Raw genomic sequence first — 21,860 nt, 5'->3', positions numbered from 1 at the left:
TACAATCGGCCTGGGCTCTCGGGTTAGAAGGGGGAATGACTAGCAGAAGACAGGCTAGGGGCGCTGTTGTCACTATTTATGCTAATCGTGTAATTTTTGAAACGGCTTCCCACAAAATTCTTGATCGTACAATATGCATATTATTATTATTATTGGATAGAAAACAGTCTATAGTTTCTATAGGAGTTGAAATTTTGTCTCTAAGTGGAACAGAACCCATTCTACAGCAATTTCCCTGACATGGAGTCAGATTTCAGAAATGTTGGCCCCTGATCTGGAGTCAGTTAAAAGGCCACTGTTATTGCTATGAGTATACGGACACTGCTTACGTCGTCCCCTGGATGCCTTTACGTGATGACGATTTGAATGGGGTCGATTGCGCAATCACAGGCACTATAAATTAAAAAACCCTGTAGCTAGCAACTCTTTTCTTGGTGCGTCATGCGCGTGGAGGACACCGACCCGCACCTGTTCCAAGCATTAGTGTTGGGAGTAATCTTTCTCCGGTCATGTTAAGACTCGTTATAGGAGTTAAAAACAACGTTTTATAGCAATTTATATCCGTTTAGTGCGATTTTGGGACATTTATTTCTGAAACGCTGTGAATCGCTGGGCACGCTTCCAGTTCATCCCGAACGCAGTTGGCATTTCCACATGGCAAGAGGACAGCTTTCCACCAAAAGACGATTAGACCCAAGAAAGGATCCTTTGCCCAAGATACTGATGGAAGAACAGCTCAAAGTAGGAAATTTTTATTATGATAAATCGTGTTTCTGTCGAAAAATGATAGTGGCTTAGGACGCCATGTTTTTTGACGTAGCTTCGCTTGGCGCAAACTGTATTGAAAAGTAAGGATAATTTTAAAAATGTAATTCCGCGATTGTATTAAGAATTAAATTGTCTATCAATCGCTGTCCACCCTGTATTTTTTAGTCACGTTTATGAGTATTTATGTATAAGAGTAGATCACTGTCTAATATGGCGCACCAACATTTTCTCACCAGCTGGGCTACTTTTGTCATTGTGTAACCATGATTTTGGTGGCTAAATATGCACATTTTCGAACAAACTGTATATGTATGTTGTAATGTGATGTTACAGGGGTGTCATCTGAAGAATTCTGAGAAGGTTAGTGAAAAAAATAATATATTTTGGCGATGTTTACGTTATCGCGCTCTTTGGCTAGAATCAATGCTGGGCTGCTATGTGCTATGTGCTATGCTAATATAACGATTTATTGTGTTTTCGCTGTAAGACACTTAGAAAATCTGAAATATTGTCTGTATTCACAGGATCTGTGTCTTTCGATTAGTGTATGCTGTGTATTTTTACGAAATGTTTGATGATTAGTAGTTAGGTAAACACGTTGCTCATTGTAATTATTCTAGTCCATTTGTGACGGTGGGTGCAATTGTAAACTATGCCAGCTACCTGAAATATGCACATTTTTCTAACAAAACCTATCCCATACCATAAATATGTTATCAGACTGTCATCTGATGAGTTTTTTTCTTGGTTAGGGGCTATAAATATCTTAGTTTAGCCGAATTGGTGATAGCTACTGGTGTTGGTGGACAAATAAAAGATGGTGGATTATGCTAATGTGTTTTTAGCTAATAGATTTACATCTTTACATATTGTGTCTTCCCTGTAAAACATTTTAAAAATCGGACATGTTGGCTGGATTCACAAGATCTGTGTCTTTCATTAGCTGTATTGGACTTTAATGTGTGAAAGTTAAATATTTTAAAAAAATATTTTTTTTTGAATTTCGCGGCTCTGCCTTTTCAGTGGGGGTGGGGGGGGTGTGCCGCTAGCGGCACCCCAGTCCTAGACAGGCTAAACAGACCCAGTGTGGATACCTCAAGTTAGCATCCAGCCTTTTTAACCAAAGTCATGAAAATACCCTTTCCCCCTCTCTCTCTGTAGGTCAGTAATCACTCAGAACCCTCCTCCCAGTCTCTGAGTTTAAAGCTGCATCCTCCCCCTCCACTTCCTCCTCCTCCCCAGCCCCAGCCCCAGTACAACGTAGCCGAGGGGGACAAGCAGCTCCTCTTCTCCGACTGCTCGGACCTCAGTGCCTCCTTCCGCAGCCTCTACAAGTCTGTCTTTGAGCAGTCCTTCAGTCAGCATGGTGAGTCATGGGCAGAAGCACTCTGATGCAGACCTAGGTTCAAATACTGTTTTGTTTTCTATCAAAATACTTTGGGGCATTTGATTGAGCCTGCCTGTAGTCACGGTGCGGTTTGCTGCAGGCTAGCTAAATCGAACACAGCTGAAGTATTTGAAAGAAAACATGCTACCGTCATACCCGGTTGATGAGAAAACAGAGGAAGAGCTGCATGGGGAACATAAGTGGGAATGAAACATGCTTTTTCTACTGATTATTTTACTGGTTAGCTAAAAGCACACACCACAACAACATGGCGATCTCCTACACCAAAGTTTGGACGGTTAATTACGTTAACCAGTAATAAAAATATTTCTTTGTATTCCTCTATTGAACTCACATAAACAAATAATAAATTGTGCTAAAGATCTAAAATCTTTGCGTCACTTAATCAAACGAGCCAGGCAATCAAGGGGAATTCTCAGAAAAACAAAACATTGTATTCACACTTGATTGGAGCAAAGTGCAGCGGCTGTGTGACTAGCTTTGATACTTGCTAATTAGATTGTGAAGCTTCTCGCTAATTGCTTCCTGTAGCTTCCTATTGGGTCAACAGGGCCTCTTCCTGCTTGTTATACCATCCACCTTCTCTAACCCCAAACATGGACGCGCTCTGTCGGTCTGTTGCCTGAAATCAATGCCTTCATGACAGTTTCTTTTTATTGTTAAGGAGGAGGAGCAACGAGCTGAATTGTGTACAATGAAATATAAAAACGTAACAAATATACATCACTACGAGAATAAATAACAATTACAAAGCCTAGGGCATTGAAAGTCAATGGCTATGTTGGCTGCTTTTTAGCAGGTGTACCATGGCTGGAGTGGCACTGTAACCATTGCACTTAATCCCAAAGTGTATGAGGTCCCAACACCTCTTTAATGAATTGGCAGTTTGCTGTACTCCCACCATACAGTATGGGCAAAGTTTACGTCATGCAAAAAACCCCACATCTGTGCATAAAATACTGTACAATTTGTAAAAAATTCTTCAATGTGCGTTCATTTAAGAAGGCGACTATTTATGCCTTGCTCAGTTTAGGGAACTCTAGCCTTGTTAAATAATCGCCTCCATATAACGTACATTGTTATATGTATATTTAAAAGTTAGAAATTAAATCACGCTGCCATATAATAATGATGTTTACGGGTATTATTTGCACCAATCTGTGCTCTCCTGCGTTGTTGTGAAAATGCCATCCTACAATATGTGGTCCGTTCTATTTCTATGGCCCCCACAGCCTAGGCAAAGTGAAGCTCACTGCCTTGCATGCTTGGTGCTCCCGAGTGGCACAGCGGTCTAAGGCACTGCATCTCAGTGGAAGAGGCGTCACTACAGTCCCTGGTTCGAATCCAGGCTGTATCACATCCGGCCGTGATTGGGTGTCCCATAGGGTGGCGAACAATTGGCCCAGCGTCGTCTGGGTTTGGCCATCATTGTAAATAAGAATTTGTTCTTAACTGACTTGCCTAGTAAAATAAAGATACAATTTAAAAAATGCTTCTACCAAAGGAATGGTGTCAGTAGTCATTGCCTTTGAGGGGCTGAAATGCTGTGAGTCACCCAAGCAGCCAAGCTCCTCACCCTCCCTAGAAAACCACAGCGTGTCTAAACCACATGGACTGACTCAGTCAGGGTGCATCTCAATAGACTAAAGTGGCTTCTCCTCTCCCGTCTCCTTTCCTTCATCTGTGTTGTGAAAGCCTGCCAGTGCAAATAAAGGTGAATGACACAAGGAGAGTAGAGGAAGCCACTTTAGACTATTGAAATGCACCCTCAGAGCTTCAGTGAGGATTCCTGATGTGGTAAGGCAGATATCAGTCTAAATAACACACATGCATCTAGAGTCAAATTCATCAAACCCATCAGAATGAAATCCCTCCGGTTTGTGTGAGTATTTTTTTAATGAGAAAACATCTCTGCATCAGATGCAGTCACAATTGGCGTAGGTGTAGTGCTTCTAACCTTTCCTGTCCTGTCTGTCTGTTTGTCTGTGATTGTGGTTGGCCCTGCAGGTCTCATGGGTATGCCCAGCGAATCGAGCCAGCAGCCACGGACGTTGTGCTCCTACCAGCACTCCCCTGGCCGGGGCAGCAGCAGGGGCATCAACGCCCACAACCACCAACACGCACACAACCACGGTCACCGCCATAACCACCACCCGCCCCACTCGCAGCACCTCTCTCCCCACGCCACACACAACCAACACCAACCTCATCAACACACTCAGCACAGGCAGCACTCATCTCAGCACACACAGCACCCTCAACACCGCCAGCACCCCAACAGTGGGCAGCAGCAGTCACAGCACCTCCAGAGCCATACTGGCCAGCCAGCACAGATGCCCTGCACCAGCACTGGTAAGACGCACTAGTGTACTGTCTGAGACAAAACGCACCTAAAAAATGGACGGCCGAGTGCCTCTGACTAGAATATCGCCCGTCATTTTCTGTTAATTTCCCGACGATTTCACATGCTGAATCGGCACAAACAGCAACCGCTCGGCGACACCCAGCAGGCAGTCGCTTTAACACACTGCGGCGACAACAAACGATAGGGCGGCCACCCGCTGCTTTTAGCCATTCGTTGTGGTGGTGTGTCTGAAGCTTAAGGCAGGACTCGGGTTCAGCTGCTATCCATGAATACTACTCCCTACATGCTCAGCAAGGACTCATGGATTGCATTGTATTAGCTATGTAGTTTGTTTTCCCACTACTCCTCAAAGCGTGTCACACCGTGTGAAGCAGACTTAAACTCATAGAGACAGGCATTTCTGAACCTCGTCGAGGTCTCTCATTTGCCTGGGCTAGTCTTTGTTTTTCCTGTGTCTCTGCACTGGGCTCTAGGCTCAGAGAAAAGCCCTGTACAAATAGACGCTGCATTATCTGGGTTATTTCCCTCTCCACAGCGCCTGGGATGAATGAAAGCAATCCCCTGTCTTTGATCCACAGCTTCAAATGTGTTGTCGTTTGTGGTTTAAGGCAGAAAATCATCCCTATTCACTAACGTCTGTGACTTGAATTTACTCAGTGAAAAAGATGACATCTTGTGGTCAAAAGTGTCACTGCATCTTACTCAAACTACATGACTTCTGTTGGTCCTTGGCTGTCACTCTGTTGATTGCAGCACCATGCTCTTGTGTCAACGTTTCCCTGATCGTGTTCCCGGGCTAACGAGACTAACATTTTGCCTACCGTTACTTAGTTGTGCCTTCCTGCCTAACACTGACCCTGCCTCGCTCTATTGCCCACTCCCCCTACCTAAAATAATTGATTTTAGGTTTGTTTTAATAGAATTATTAGATGCCTAACTGGTTTTGGGGCCCTGGTGCTACAACAGGAAGAAATCTAGGGGGAAAACGTGTGTGTCTGTGCAGGTCTGTCAGCCGACTGGTACCCCAACTTGGACTGGCTGAAGGAGAGCTGTCGCATCGCCGGCAGCTACAACTGGGCTGACGTGGACCTCGCTCCATTCCAAGGTAAGAAGAAGGAATACTTTATTAAGACGGACCAAACCACTGATTACACATTAGGTTGGAGAGGCTGGAGCAGTGGGAGCCACAACAGTGTTGTTGTTGTTGTTGCACAACAGCACAACAGCAGGTGAGGTTATCTTTCTTGGATTTGTCACTAACAACCCTCTTGTAGTCGGCTCAAATCCCATCAGATTTTTTTCCATGATTTGAACCGGAAACCTTCTGGTAGCAAGCCCACCCCTCTAACCTCTAGGCCGCCAAAACCACCGACTAGCATATCCTAAATGTAAGAAATGGTGTTAACATCACATGTATAATGCTATTGTAAAACCTGTCACAATCATCTCATAGCTCCTTATTGTAGCCTTATTTCTGAATTTAAATGTATAATTAAATTCATTAAAGTTCATCAATATGCACAGATTATTCATTTGGAAATTATACTGAAATGTACGAAAATGTCACTTACTGTCAAATAATTTTTCTTTGACACAAAACTCTTTCATGACACAGAATGACCAGATGAATCCAGGTGACAGCTATGACCCCTTAATGTCACCTGTTAAGTCCACGTCAACCAGTGTAGATGAAGGGGAGGAGACAGGTTAAAGAAGGATTTTTAAACCTTGAGATAACTGAGACATGGATTGTGTATGTGTGCCATTCAGAGGGTGAATGGGCAGGACAAAAGATGTACGTGCTTTTGAACAGGGTATGGTAGTAGGTGCCAGGCTCACCGGTTTGTGTCAAGAGCTGCAACGTTGCTTGGTTTTTCAACTCTCAACAGTTTCCTGTGTCTATCAAGAATGGGCCAACACCCAAAGGACATCCAGCCAAATTGACAACAACTGTGGGAAGCATTGGCGTCAACATGGGCCAGCATTCCTGTGGGGGGTGCAATTCAATATTAGGAAGGTGTTCTTAATGTTTTGTATACTCAGTGTATGCAAACGTTAGACCCTATGTGTTGGTTGTAAGTCACTTTTAATGGATGTAGCCCAATGTTAATGATCGTTTCCCAGGTAGAAAATGCCCATCCTAGGATGCTTATGAAATGGCACCCTATTACCAATGAAGTGCACTATATGCATCTGAAATGGCACTCTTTCCCAATGTAGTGCACTACTTTTTGACCAGGGGTCCCTAGTCAAAAGTAGTGGACAACGTAGGGAACAGGGTTGCAGCGGTAACTGCAGCCCTGGTCTCTGGTCTGCTTGGCCACTGCCTCAGTGTGAATAATCTAATTATCCCTGGCTGTGGAGCACTCTTATCAGGGTCATTGCACAAAGCTGCACATCTACTTATGATTGATGACCGTGCTGAATGTTTAGATGCAACTCGCCCCCACAGCGCTTGACCTCCTTCACAGTCGAGCAGCAATGGTGGAACCCAATACTCCTTCTACCCTAATTAACATACTGCTTTCATCCATCTTGTGTTTTCAGAAGGGTTGCAAAATTCTGTTAACTGTCCCAAAATTCCCAGGTTTTCCAGAAATTCCAGCTGGAGTATGCTTGAATTTCCTGCTTATTCCCTCCTGTTTCTTGAAATCTTCTGGGAAAGTTACCATAATTTTGCAACACCAGTTTTCAGACCAGTGCAGGTGAGGGAAAAGAAGACTAGAACAAGAAACTAAAATGACCCAATCTGTGTGTGTCTGACAGGACTAAAGGAAAGCATGAGGCAGGCGGAGCTCAACAACTGGTCCCTGGACCCAGCCCAGATAGCCGACCTGTGCTCCTCCGTCAACCAGTTCTTCACCCGCACTGGGGTCATCCCACCACAAGGCCCATTGCAACCACAGCCACCCCCGCCTGCCTGTCACGGCCCCATGCACACCAGCAAGCCCAGTCAGCACATCAACACAGGTCAGTGGCCAGTAGGATGGAGTTGCCCCTCTAGAGACTGGTCTAAAGTCAGTTGTTAACAATGGTTCTGCTTAGGCTTCGAGGACGATGGAAACCTGATCCTAGGTCTGTGCCTAAGTGCAGTCTCTACCGTGCCTCCCATATAGATCTGAAAGGGTTTGATTGATTAAAGCGAAACTTCCTTTACTGATCTAATCAGGCTGGAGTTCAAATGTTATTTGTCACATGCTTTGTAAACAACAGGTGTCAACTAACAGTGAAATGTTAACTTACTGACCCTTCCAAAAATGCAGAGAGAAAAAGAGAAATAAAAGAAAAATATAATAACACAAGGAATACATTTTGTTACATTAAAGCTTAAATAGTTTTTTCCCCCTCACCAATCTACACACAATACACCACAATGACAAAGCAAAAACAAGTTTTGGGACATTTTTGCAAATTTATAAAAAATGTAAAACCGATATCACATTTACATAAGAATTCCGACCCTTTACTCAGTACTTTTTTAAAGCACCTTTGGCATTAATTACAGCATAGATTCTTCCTGGGTATGACGTTTCAAGCTTGGCACACCTATATTTGAGGAGTTTCTCCCATTCTACTCTGCAGATCCTCAAGCTCTGTCAGGTTGGATGGGGAGCGTTGCTGCACAGCTATTTTCAGGTCTCCAGAGATGTTTGATCGGGTTCAATTCCAGGCTCTGGCTGGGCCACTCAAGGACATTCAGAGACTTGTCCCGAAGCCACTCCTGCGTTGTCTTGGCTGTGTGCTTAGGGTCGTTGTCCTGTAAGAAGGTGAATCTTGGCCCCAGTCTGAGGTCCTGAGCTCTCTGAAGCAGGTTTTCATCAAGGATCTCTCAGCCTTTTTTAAAATTTGATTTATTTTACCTTTATTTAACTAGCCAAGTCAGTTAAGAACAAATTCTTATTTTCAATGACGGCCTAGGAACAGTGGGGTAACTGCCTTGTTCAGGGGCAGAACGACAGACTTTTACCTTGTCAGCTTGGAGATTCAATCTTCCAACCTTTCGGTTACTAGTCCAACACTCTAACCACTAGGCTGCGTTTGCTCTGTTCATCTTTGCCTCAAGCATGACTAGTCTCCCAGTCCCCTGCCACTGAAAAACATCCCCACAGCATGATGCTGGCACCATTATGCTTTACCCTAGGGATGGTGCCAGGTTTCCTCCAGATGTGACGTTTGGCATTCAGGCCAAATATTTCCATCTTGGTTTCATCAGACGAAAGAATCTTGTTTCTCATGGTCTGAGAGTCTTTAGGTGCCTTTTGGCAAACTCCCAAGTGGGCCGTCATGTCCCTTTTATTGAGGAGTGGCTTCCGTCTGGCCACTCTACCATAAAAGCCTGATTGGTGGAGTGCTGCAGAGATGGTTGTTCTTCTGGAAGGTTCTCCCATCTCCACAGAGGAACTCCAGAGCTCTGTCAGAGTGACCATCAGGTTCTTGGTCACCTCCCTAACTAAGGCCCTTCTCCCCCGATTGCTCAGTTTGGCCAGGCAGCCAGCTCTATGAAGAGTCTTGGTGGTTCCAAACATCTTCCATTTAATAATGATGGAGCCCACTGTGTTCTTAAGGAACCTTCAATGCTGCAGATTTTTTTTCAGTGCCCTTCCCCGGATATGTGCCGCGACACAGTCCTGTCTCGGAGCTCTATGCACAATTCTTTCGACCTCATTGATTGGTTTTTACTCTGAAATGCACTGTCATCTGTGGGACCTTGTATAGACGGGTATGTGCCTTTCCAAATCATGTCCAATCAATTGAATTTACCACAGGTGGACTCCAATCAAGTTGTAGAAACATCTCAAGGATGATCAATGGAAACAGGATGCACCTGAGCTCTATTTCGAGTCTCAAAGCAAGGGTCTGAATACTTATGTAAATATTTCTAAAAACCTGTTTTCACTTTGTCATTAGGGGGTATTGTGTGTAGATTGCTGAGGATTTTTTATTTATTGAATCAATTTTAGAATAAGGCTGTAACGTAACAAAATGTGGAAAAAGTCAAGGGATCTGAATTCTTTCCTAAGGCACTATACTGTATGTAACTGGACAGATAATAAACAGGAGCATCAGTGTGTGATGAGTCAAAAGAGTTTGTGTAGGTAACTGAATGACTGTTGCTTCCTGTTGGTTGTCTTCATCTCCTGTAGGTAATCTGTATATGGACTCTAGACAGAACATGTCTTCAATGATGGGATCCCCGGGTTACCCCCACATGACCCCCATGAGCACCGCAGGCTCCACGATGACAGGTACTACTGCTAACTACTCAGCCCCCGCACATATTGGACTGTGTGTGTGTTTGTGTGTGTGTAAGTAATGTCATGTAGTTTTATAACGTAATAATGGTGCAATGTACATTTGTATAATGCACAATGGTTTGTTTTATGTCTGTTTGGACCCCAGGAAGAGTCTTGGCAATAGCTATTGGGGATCCTGCTAAAATACTCGTACTGTTTATGTGTTTGCGTATGTATGCGTGCGTGCACAGCTGCCTTACACCTTTACCTCCATCTTCAGGGCTCCATGGCCAGATGAACCAGCAGCACATGATGCCACCTGGACACTACCAGATGAGGAGGCTGCCTACCGAAGACATCCAGGACGACTTTGACTGGGACTCCATCGTTTAGAACTGCCCCAAGGAGAGGAAGAACGAGGGATAGGGAAAGAGGATCAGAAGAGGGGAAGAGGATTGGGACCGGCCACATATGCCCTTTGGAGAAAGAGAGACATTACAGGAGAGGAGTGTCAATCACCTGATTTTGGTCTTTTTATACAAGAGTGTAGAGTGACTTTGAAGACAATCAAACGTAAAGAGAGACTAGTCAACGTTTACCACTGGACAAGTTATGGTCATTTTGTCGAGAAAAAATTACATTTGGAACGGTTTCGTCTCAATGTTCCAAGTGCCAACAGGTTTAGAAGTTGCCACAAATTGTGACAAGCGACGGTGAAGTATTTTGTTTAATATATGCTTCGATTCTCGTTTCCTTCCGCTCAAAGTGGAAAGTAGCGTTTGTGTTTTCCGTCAGGTTTTTTTCAAGACACGTCCACCTGCCACTGAACTGAAAGGACTGGGCGTGGATGAAAAAGATAGTGCCATTATACGTCGGCACAAACAACCGGCATCATGCCAATTAGTCCACACAGTATTGTGACTTTTCCTCCTCTACTCCCCTATCTGGCAGAAGGGATAAGAAATCCACAGAATTATATTTGCGCCACTTCCAAGAAATACAGGTAGTTAGAAATGTGACAATAGGGGTAGACCAGATAAGAATCGTCACGCTAATAAGGGAATGACATTGGGGTACGGTGGCTGTCGACAACAACAAGTGTTTGACTGACTCAGGCGCCATCTTGTTGGTGTAGGCTTATATTGCAGAGAGAAGTGACCGTATGTTATCAGAGGAGAAATCACATTATACCACACCTGGGTTCAAATGCTATTTGAAATCTTTCCCGCCTTGAGTGCGAGATTAATGGGGTTTGCACTTTTGAGATGTTTCTATTGGTCCAAAAAGTCTTAATCAAGCACAGATGATTTTTTTGGAATTCAAATAAAATATTTTGTACTTTTTAGCCATTTTTCTCCCCAATTTCGTGATATCCAATTGGTAGTTAGTCTTGTCCCATCGCTGCAACTCTCGTATGGACTCGGGTAGAGGCGAAGGTTGAGAGCCATGCGTCCTCCGAAACACGACCCTGCCAAGCCGCACTGCTTCTTGACACACTGCTCACTTGACCCGGAAGCCAGCCACACCAATGTGTCGGAATTAACCTCATACAACTGGCAACCAAAGTCAGCGTATCCCGGGCCAGCCAAACCCTCCCCTAACCTGGACAGCGCTGGGCCAGTTGTGTGCAGCCTCATGGGTCTCCCGGTCGCGGCCGGCTGCTACACAGCCTGGGATCGAACCCGGGTCTTTAGTGTAGCCACTCGGGGGACCTTTGAAATTATTTCTCATAGTATTTGCATTGCACCCTTAAATTTGTATTTGAAATCTATGTAACTTGCTTTAACATTCAATGGTTTAATGAGAACAAAAATCTTCCAGTGTAACAACTTTTGTGTTTAGTACTTCGCCACTTTCTTAACTCTGATCATGAAAAAATGGTGACGCTGGGCCAATGTTATGTATGTGTCTCCTGTTAATCCCTTACTGGTATTGTTGTGGTGTCTACAGTTGTTTTGTTCTCGCTATCTCTGTGTGTTTTTCTGAGTGTGTGTGTGTGTGCGTGTCTGTGCGTGTGTGAGTGCATGCGCCTATGTGTGACAGCACATGTGTTAGCGTTCATCAGGACTGTCCTGTTGGAAACTCCATGGTACCAAGTCCTCAGGGTCCCTGTTTCCTCTTCTTTTTTCTTTTTCAAATAAACCCTATTTCCTTTTGAACGTTACTGAAAGGTCAAATGGGTTTGTGTGTCGTTTACTGTACATGTTGGCAGGTGTTTCGACCACTGTGGTGGAAATATGCGCCTAATGTACCACATAATCTACAGGGCCTTCAGAAAGTACACACCCCTTGACTTATTCCACATTTTGTGTTACAGCCTGAATTCAAAATGAAGTCTATATTTTTTTTTTCTCACTCATTCTACACACAATACCCCACTATGACAGCGTGAACACATGTTTTTAGAATTGTTTGCAAATTTATTGAAAATGAAATACAGAAATATCTAATTTACATTAGTATTCACACCCCTGAGTCAATACTTTGCAGACTCACCTTTGGCAGCGATTGTGAGTCTTTCTGGGTAGGTCTCTAAGAGCTTTCCACACCTGGATTGTGCAACATTTGCCCACTATCATTGTTAGACAACAATTTCCAGGTCTTGCCATAGATTTTCAAGCAGATATAAGTCAAAACTATAACTCAGCCAAATTCACTGTCTTCTTGGTGATAAACTCGTGTAGATTTCACCTTGTGTTTTAGGTTATTGTCCTTCTGAAAGGTGAATTAATCTCCCAGTGTCTGGTGGAAAGCAGACTGAACCAGGTTTTCCTGTGCTTAGCTCCATTCTGTTTATTTTTTTTATACTGACAAAACTCCCCAGTCCTTAACAATTACAAGCATACCCATAACATGATGCAGCCACCACTATGCTTGAGAATATGGAGAGTGGTACTCAGTAATGTATTGGATTTGCCCCAAATATAGCACTTTGTATTCAGGACAAAAACTTAATTGCTTTGCCACATTTTTTTGCAGTATTACTTTAGTGCCTTGTTGGAAATGGGATGCATGTTTTGGAATAATTTTCTTCTGTACAGACTTCCTTTTCTTCACTTAGATTATTATTGTGTAGTAAGCCCAATGTAATTGATCCATCCTCCGCTTTCTATTATCACAGCCATTAAACACTATAATGGTTTTAAAGTCACCATTGGCCTCATGGTGAAATCCCTGAGCGGTTTCCTTCCTCTCCAGCAACTGAGTTAGGAAGGATGCCTGTATCTTTGTAGTTACTGGGTGTATTGATACACCATCCAAAGTGTAATTAATAACTTCACCATGCTCAAAGGGATATTGAATGTCTGCTTTCAAAAAAATGTCCCATCTACCAATAGGTGTCCTTTTCGATGAATTGAGAAAACCTCCATGGGCTTTGTTTGAGATTCACTGCTTGACTGAGGGTCCTTACACAGATAACTGTATATGTGGGGTATAGAGATGTGGTAGTCATTCAATAATCATGTCAAACACTATTATTGCACACAGAATGAGTCCATGCAACTTATTATGACTTAAGCACATTTTTACTCCTGAACTTATTTAGCCTTGTCATAACAAAGGGGTTGAATACATATTGACTCAAGACATTTCAGATTTTGAAAACATAATTCCACTTTGGTATCGTGTGTAGGCCAGTAACACAAAATCTCAATTAAATCAATTTTAAATTCAGGCTGTATCACAACAGAATGTGGGAATTGTCAACTGGTGTGAATACTTTCTGAAGGTACTGTACATTTAAGTGAAATGCTATGGATTTAGGACTTAAGAAGTCTCATGTACCAGGTGAATTTGGCTGGTGAACAAGAATACTAGAACTTGACTTCAGTTGAGGGTTAGATTAATTTGGCCTGTCTCTTACAAAAAGAAAGTGGCCTGTTATCCTGTTCACTAAATGACCACTGGGCTAGAGTCGGTTACAGATTGGCTACATTCCGAATCTCTACCCTTCTACCGACGTGTGCAATCGTACACTCACCCCTAATAGCTTTAAAAGGAACCAACTGGTGTGAGGAATATGGTGAAAACTCTTCCAGCCATGCTTGCACCAATCCAGAGCTTTTAATCGAGGAGTGATTGAGTCAACATTGCTGGAGAAGGGTACCCACTGGGAACACACTTGTTGAATCAATGTTGTTTCCGCATCATTTCGATGAAATTAGGTTTGAACCAACGTGGAAGACGTTCAATTGACATCTGTGTTCAGTGGGGTAGAGAATCGTAATGCAGCCATTGACTCTTTAAACACTCTTGACCCCTCAAAACACAAATCCATTCATGGGCATTGGATGGGGACACACGATGATTCCAAGGTGCCTCGTCATAGGATGGGAGAGGGTAAGCAGTTTTTGCACATTGCTGGACAATGTGGTACGGTAGCATCAGGTAAAGAAAATGGTTGGACTGCTAGGTCTAACCTCCCCCTTAATTGAATCATAAAAAGAGCTCAGTGAGGGAAAGAGAGGATGGTAGATAATGCAGGATAAATAAGGAATGAACAGACAAAATGATCAAATGAACTGCGTTACTTACGTTTGTCATTGTGTACAAGTGTGTTTTGTCCTCTCGCTATCCCGTTAGTATACCTACAAGTACAGAATTGAAATCGTATCCATTCAACAATGTAAATCAGTATTTAACGAATATATACTGTAATGATGGTGATTATGAAACGGGACCCTAAAGTGCTCTTGTGTCTTTGAATACACTGACTCAGTTGAGTTGCAATGTTCCAGACAGCATTTCATTGAAGAAGGATTAGCATATACAGTATATTGTATGTCTGTGTTATTGTGCTTACTGTAAATACTGTATGTCATTTCAATCATCCCTTTACCCTTCAGCAATGGGACTCATGAATGAGAGAAAATGGAGAGGGAAAGTATTTCAGTATTCCTCCAAGAGAAACACAGTATGTATATTCCTATATGCTGTATATATCATACGTGATCAAATGCATTTGCTTTTTGTGTGACACTTCCGTGTACTGCAGTCCGATATAATTGTTTCAATGTTTATTAAAATGTCAAGTGAACCTTTATTTCTTCATTTACCTCCATTTTGTTCTTTTTAGAAAGTGATAAAAATGTGCTACACAAGATACTTGGGTGCTACAGTTACATACATTTATGTTTTCCCTTGTATTTTCTTCCTGCTCCTCCTGCCCTTTCTCTCTTGAGCTGACAAAATGTTGACAAATGGGTCGTTCCATCAATTCGGTGCATTTTGAGAAGTGTAACTTGGTAAATTTTAACATTGTCATGAATAGCACGTTCAACTTCATAAAAAACATGTTTTCCTAGCTCAGGAGGTTAAATAAAAATACTATAGTAAGTGCCTATTAAGTATCAAATAAAGTAACAGGGTTGATGATTTCATCTTAAATCAGATATAAATCCCCTTGTGACGGGGGAATAGAGCTTGTTGTGTGGAACAGAGCGTGGCAACTGAATGCAAGTTTCACAAGAACCACAAAACACCAGATAATTGCCCAAAATAATAAATCCAGCTCACCTGCTTTTACACTGTGATTTGAATATTTTAAAACAAATACTTTAGCCATATTAAAACGAGAGTTTAGTTCATGTAACAGGTTTGACCTAAAAATGAGGGACAGACGTAAATGAATCACTAATCACGTGAAATAAATAATATTCTTCAGAAATTACTTTTGTCAAAGTAACAAGACAACTAGGGCTTTATAGTGATGGTGAAACTTGGATGCGTTTTTGGATGATGTGGGTTGAAATCTTCCTAGAAGTGACACGGTTGACAGAGGGACATGTCAAAATGGTGAATTTTGGCAATTTAGCAAGCCTTTATTCATATAAAATGTATTGAATTTATTGAATTATCCATGTGGTTTATATTACAATACAGTTCATTTCATATAACAGGCTTTTAAAGTGCACCATTGGTGCACAATGTCTACTTAAAACATCAAAGGTACACAAAAGGCACTCTTTTCATGGAATGACCCAAATATGATCTTTCCTCACCTTCTAATCTTTACACTCCATGCTTATTTTGTCCAACAGATGTCGCTAGTGTGCAAAGCTAGAGTGTGTTGCGCTCTACTGTATTCCATGTAAACTCTTTGGACCACCTTGCTCGAACGTGTTAAAGTCACACTGTTCTACCTGAATTTACTGTTCTTTTTTCATTGTGAAAACGTGTTGAAACCAAGTGGAGGCCACTCTCTGTCAGCAAAGCATGTATGTTATCCTAAACCATTTAGTCAATCCACAAGAGAAATATATTAAAAGAACATTGTAATGCATATAGACTTCATAGAAGTAATGGGCACTCCTTTTAATCAAATGAATGGGGAAAACTCACCATTTAGCTGAATCTAAGATCACAACCGGATGATGGAGCATGATGACATCTTTCTTCGTGTCATTTTGATCCAATTGAAATGCTTGCAAATCATTGAGTGAATGAGAATTCAAACAACAGAAAAACGTTGCTTAGAATGTATTTCTCCGCTCAGTGTAAATGTTTTGTGTTTAATTTATTAGTATCTACATTAAGTACTAGACATGCAGCAGCTACTCTTCCTGGGGTCCACATAAAACGTACAAACACATGATCAAGTACAAAACAGTTATAGACAAGAACAACATATTATATTTAAATTGGAGTTATATATTAAAGACACCGAGACAACAAAAATACTTTTTACACACTATTCATACATTCATATTCTTATGTACAGTACCATTGTGATACAAGATTTGTTTTTTTTAAGCTAAACTTGCTTTTTGCCTGAGTTACCTCTGGTGGCAGAGAATTCCATTATGACATGGCCCTATACATAACTGAGCGATGCATTGAATCTGTTTTTGGTTTGGGTATCGTGAAGAAACCCATAGTGGTGTGTCTGGTGGGGTATGTACGTACAGTACCAGTCAAACCTTTGGACACACCTACTCATTCCAGGGTTTTTCTTTATTTTTGACTATTTTCTACATTGTGCCTCACGAACCTGCTTCCCTATTCCCCAGCTGAGAGCCATCGCCAGGCACAAGGTGGGAAGGATGGTCTCAGGTTCCGGGGTAGTAGCCGTGGGGCTATAGCGGCGTGACAGCGCATCCTGCTTGATATTCTTGGATCCCGGCCGGTATAAGAGGGAGAAGTTGAACCGGGTGAACTGTAGGGCCCACCTAGCTTGCCTGGAATTGAGGCACTTGGTGGTGCGAAGATATTCCAGGTTCTCGTGGTCAGTCCACACAATTAAAGGATGTTCCGCCAGATACTCATAGTGATCGTTGCCCGTGTTGAAGGCAGTCTTCCACTCGTCCCCTTCCCGTATCCGCACCAGGTGGTAGGCATACCGTAGGTCCAGCTTGGAGAACATGGTGGCCCCCTGGAGCGAAGGCCGAGGAGATGAGAGGTAGCGGTTCTTCACCGTGATATCATTCAGACCTCGGTAGTCGATGCACGGGCTCAGGGTTTTGTCCTTCTCAACAAAGAAGAATCCTGCGCCGGCAGGGGAGACAGAAGGACGGATGAACCCAGCAGCTAGAAAGTCCTCAATGTAGGTCTCCATAGCCTTGGTCTCCAGACCCGACAGAGAGTACAGTCGTCCACCTGGCGGAGTGGTGTTTGGGAGAAGGTCAATCCCGCAGTCATATGGTCGGTGCGGCGGCAGCAAAGTGGCCCTGGCCATACTGAACACCTCCTGGAGGTTCTGGTAATCCGCGGGAATGGCGGAGAGGTCCGGTGCAACTTCCGAGCCCCCAGGAAGACGCCCCGGAGCAGGATGTGCTGACTTCAGGCATTGGGTGGAACAAGCTCCAGCCCATGATGGCACCGGCAGAGCAGTCAATGAGGGGATTTTCCTGGCTAATAGCAAAACCATGGGAACCTGAGGAGACTTAATGAGCAGGAACTGGATCGTCTCGCTGTGGTTCCCTGACACACGTAGGTTGATAGCGCTGGTATTGTGGGTGACCCTTCCTATAAAGCGACCGTCCAGTGCTCTAACGTCCATGGGAATGGAGAGGGACTGAGTGGGGATATCCAGCTCAGAAGCCAGGGTAACATCCATGAAGCTCTCATCGGCCCCAGAATCAATGAGTACCCGGAGAGATTTCGACTGGTTCCCCCACAGCAACATGGCATGAAATGGGATGCGAGTAATGGGAGAGGAAAAGTTATCCGTATGGCCCACCAGAGTACTCACTCCTACCAATGAGCCTGGTCTTTTAGTGGATAGGTGGAGACGAAATGGCCAGTTGTCCCGCACTACAGGCAGCTCTTAGTAAGAATGCCTGCATAGCCGTTCAGCTGGAGACAGCCTAGCTCTGCCTCATTGCTTGGGAAGAGGTGAATCGGCAGTCTTCGGAGGCTCTCGGGGAAACTCAGGTAACCTCGGGTTCTCTCGGCAACGGAGCCGTTGGGGACTTCCGGGATACCTCGGAGGCGAGATGGAATCGAATCTCCTCTCCTTCCATCGATCCGAATGGTCAAAGCGATGAGCGAGTCGAGATCCGTTGGTAGTTCCCGGGCTGCAAGCTCGTCCTTTGCTTCCTCCGATACTCCGTGTAGGAACATGTCGAACAGCACTTCCAGGTTCCAAGCACTCTCAGTTGCCAACGTGGGGAAATCCACCACGTAGTCTACCACATTACCGGAGTCTTGACGTAGCTGGAGCAGCTTGCGAGCAGCCTCTCTCCCGGACAACGAAGAATCAAACACCTTCTGAACCTCCCCAACGAACTCCTCCAGACTGAGGCAGATGGCGGATTGTTGCTCCCACAGCGCCGTGGCCCAGGCGAGTGCACTGCCGGACATCAGCGTTATGATTTGATTTGATGTACACTATCCTCGAGCGGCCTGAGGGGAACGAAGAAGGCTGCAGCTCGAAAATGAGGGATCACTGGGAGAGAAAAGCCCGGCAGGTTTCGGAATCTCCAGTATAGTGCTCCGGAGGAGGAGGAGGTAAGCGGGGTTCTCGGGACACTGGAATAGGCTGGGAGATCACCATGGTGGTAGGCTGCCTAACGGATAACCCACAGAATTGCTCCAGCAATGTGTTAAATGCTCAGTGATGGCGTTCGGCCAAGTTCTGGAACCCTTCCATGAGCCCACTAAGCAACTCCTCGGGCCTTCCAATGAGGGCGTTGCGGCACTGGTCCATGTCTGCTGGGTCAGTTTAAGGCCAGTTCGTACTATCAGGTTTCAGGTATGACCCAGATGCAGACAGTGTCGAATAAACAAAAGTTTCTAGTACAGGGGCAGGCAAACGACAGGTCAAAGGCAAGTAGAGGTCAGTAATCCAGAGAGGGTGCAAAAGGTCCAGAACGGCAGGCAGTCTCAGGGTTAGGGCAGGCAGGGGTCAATTATCCAGTGAGATGGGGCAAGGTATAGAACGACAGTCAGGGTCAGGGCAGGCAGAACGGTCAAAACCGGGAAGGACTAGAAAATAGGATCAAGTACAGACAGGAGCAGGGGAACAAACGCTGGTAGGTTTCACAAAACAAAACAAACTGGCAAACAGAGAATACAGGTAAAAATACACAGGGGATAATGGGGAAGATGGGCGACACCTGGAGGGGGGTGGAGACAAGCACAGGTGAAACAGATCAGGGTGTGACAGCTTTTGGTTTTAGATGTATTTAAGACCAGTTTATTCTTAATTACCCATTCTAAAAGTAACTAACTCCTTGCTAAGAGTTTCAGTGAGCTTAGCTGTAGGTGCTGATGTGTAGAGTGTACAATCATTATCATACATAGTCATTTTAGCTTCTTGTAAGACAAGTGGCAAATCATTAGTAAAATTAGAGGAAGAGTATTGGCCCAAGGCAACTGCCTTGAGGGATACCAATGTTAGAGAAGCTTCCATTGAAGAATACTCTCTGAGTTCTATTGGACAAGTAACTCTCCCACCATGTGATTGCAGGTGATCTAAAGCCATAAAAAGTGAGTTTTTTTTTCAACAACAAATTATGATCATCAACATCAAAGGCTGCACTGAAATCTAAAAATGCAGCTCCAACTATCATCTTATCCATGTCTTTTAACCAATAATCAGTCATCTGAGTCAGTGCATTATACAGTGGGGAGAACAAGTATTTGATACACTGCTGATTTTGCAGGGTTTCCTACTTACAAAGCATGTAGAGGTCTGTACCAACCAGTAATAATTCCGGCTCTCACAGACCTGTTAGTTTTTCTTTAAGAAGCCCTCCTGTTCTCCACTCATTACCTGTATTAACTGCACCTGTTTGAACTCGTTACCTGTATAAAAGACACCTGTCCACACACTCAATCAAACAAACTCCAACCTCTCCACAATGGCCAAGACCAGAGAGCTGTGTAAGGACATCAGGGATAAAATTGTAGACCTGCACAAGGCTGGGATGGGCTACAGGACAATAGGCAAGCAGCTTGGTGAGAAGGCAACAACTGTTGGCGCAATTATTAGAAAATGGAAGAAGTTCAAGATGACGGTCAATCACCCTCGGTCTGGGGCTCCATGCAAGATCTCACCTCGTGGGGCATCAACGATCATGAGGAAGGTGAGGGATCAGCCCAAAACTACACGGCAGGACCTGGTCAATGACCTGAAGAGAGCTGGGACCACAGTCTCAAAGAAAACCATTAGTAACACACTACGCCGTCATGGATTAAAATCCTGCAGCGCACGCAAGGCCCCCCTGCTCAAGCCAGCGCATGTCCAGGCCCGTCTGAAGTTTGCCAGTGACCATCTGGATGATCCAGAGGAGAAATGGGAGAAGGTCATGTGGTCTGATGAGACAAAAATAGAGCTTTTTGGTCTAAACTCCACTCGCTGTGTTTGGAAGAAGAAGAAGGATGAGTACAACCCCAAGAACACCATCCCAACCGTGAAGCATGGAGGTGGAAACATCATTCTTTGGGGATGCTTTTCTGCAAAGGGGACAGGACGATTGCACCGTATTGAGGGGAGGATGGATGGGGCCATGTATCGTGAGATCTTGGCCAACAACCTCCTTCCCTCAGTAAGAGCATTGAAGATGCGTCGTGGCTGGGTCTTCCAGCATGACAACGACCCGAAACACGCAGCCAGGGCAACTAAGGAGTGGCTCCGTAAGAAGCATCTCAAGGTCCTGGAGTGGCCTAGCCAGTCTCCAGACCTGAACCCAATATAAAATCTTTGGAGGGAGCTGAAAGTCCGTATTGCCCAGCGACAGCCCCGAAACCTGAAGGATCTGGAGAAGGTCTGTATGGAGGAGTGGGCCAAAATCCCTGCTGCAGTGTGTGCAAACCTGGTCAAGAACTACAGGAAACGTATGATTGCAAACAAAGGTTTCTGTACCAAATATTAAGTTCTGCTTTTCTGATGTATCAAATACTTATGTCATGCAATAAAATGCAAATTAATTACTTAAAAATCATACAATGTGATTTTCTGGATTTTTGTTTTAGACTCCGTCTCTCACAGTTGAAGTGTACCTATGATAAAAATTACAGACCTCTACATGCTTTGTTAGTAAGAAAACCTGCAAAATCGGCAGTGTATCAAATACTTGTTCTCCCCACTGTATGTTGAGTGCCCTTTCCTATATGCATGCTGAAAGTCAGTAGTTAACTTGTTCTTTGAAAAATAGCATTGTATTTGTTCAAACACAGTTTACTACATCAGTTTAGTATGAACAGACAGCAAACGGATTGGGCGGCTGTTAGAGCCACCAACGGGTGCTTTACTATTTTTAGGTGGTGGAATTACTTTAGCTTCTTTCCACGCCTGTGGACACACACTCCTTTAGGCTTTGGTTAAAGACATGGCAAATAAGGGTGGCAATACAGTTTCCTACCATTCTCAATAGTTTCCCATCTACGTTGTCTATACCTAGTGGCTTATCATTATTGATTAAAAATAATTGTTCCACCTCATCCACAAAAACTTGACCACATTAAAAACAGCAGTCCTTCTCTTTCATTATTACATATTCAACACACAAATACAGTGCCTTCAGAAAGTATTGACACCCTTTTACTTTTTCCACATTTTGTTGCGTTACAAAGTCAGATTAAAATGGATTAAATTGTAATTTCTTTGTCAACAATCTGTACAAAATACTTTAATGTCAAA

The 21,860-nt window shown here is 43.7% G+C and overlaps 1 protein-coding gene across 3 annotated transcripts in view; it reads left to right on the top strand.

Annotated features, from left to right (window-relative positions):
* LOC129830032 (forkhead box protein J3-like) overlaps positions 1-14,819 on the top strand; it is an 86,346-nt gene extending 71,527 nt beyond the window's left edge. For 2 of the 3 annotated variants that reach the window (XM_055892185.1, XM_055892182.1), the window contains 6 exons: positions 1,930-2,134; positions 4,184-4,528; positions 5,545-5,646; positions 7,308-7,511; positions 9,686-9,787; positions 10,056-14,819. In XM_055892185.1, the coding sequence (XP_055748160.1) occupies positions 1,930-2,134; positions 4,184-4,528; positions 5,545-5,646; positions 7,308-7,511; positions 9,686-9,787; positions 10,056-10,168 (1,071 nt within the window). In that variant the 3' untranslated portion in view covers positions 10,169-14,819. The remainder of the gene's footprint in view (positions 1-1,929; positions 2,135-4,183; positions 4,529-5,544; positions 5,647-7,307; positions 7,512-9,685; positions 9,788-10,055) is intronic. The other variant, XM_055892183.1, reaches the window with a different exon arrangement.
* The last annotated feature ends 7,041 nt before the right edge of the window (positions 14,820-21,860 follow it).

Source organism: Salvelinus fontinalis, chromosome 31 (assembly GCF_029448725.1).
Source record: "Salvelinus fontinalis isolate EN_2023a chromosome 31, ASM2944872v1, whole genome shotgun sequence".
NCBI classification, from domain to species: domain Eukaryota; kingdom Metazoa; phylum Chordata; class Actinopteri; order Salmoniformes; family Salmonidae; genus Salvelinus; species Salvelinus fontinalis.
This window is presented reverse-complemented; position numbering and strand designations above follow the sequence as displayed.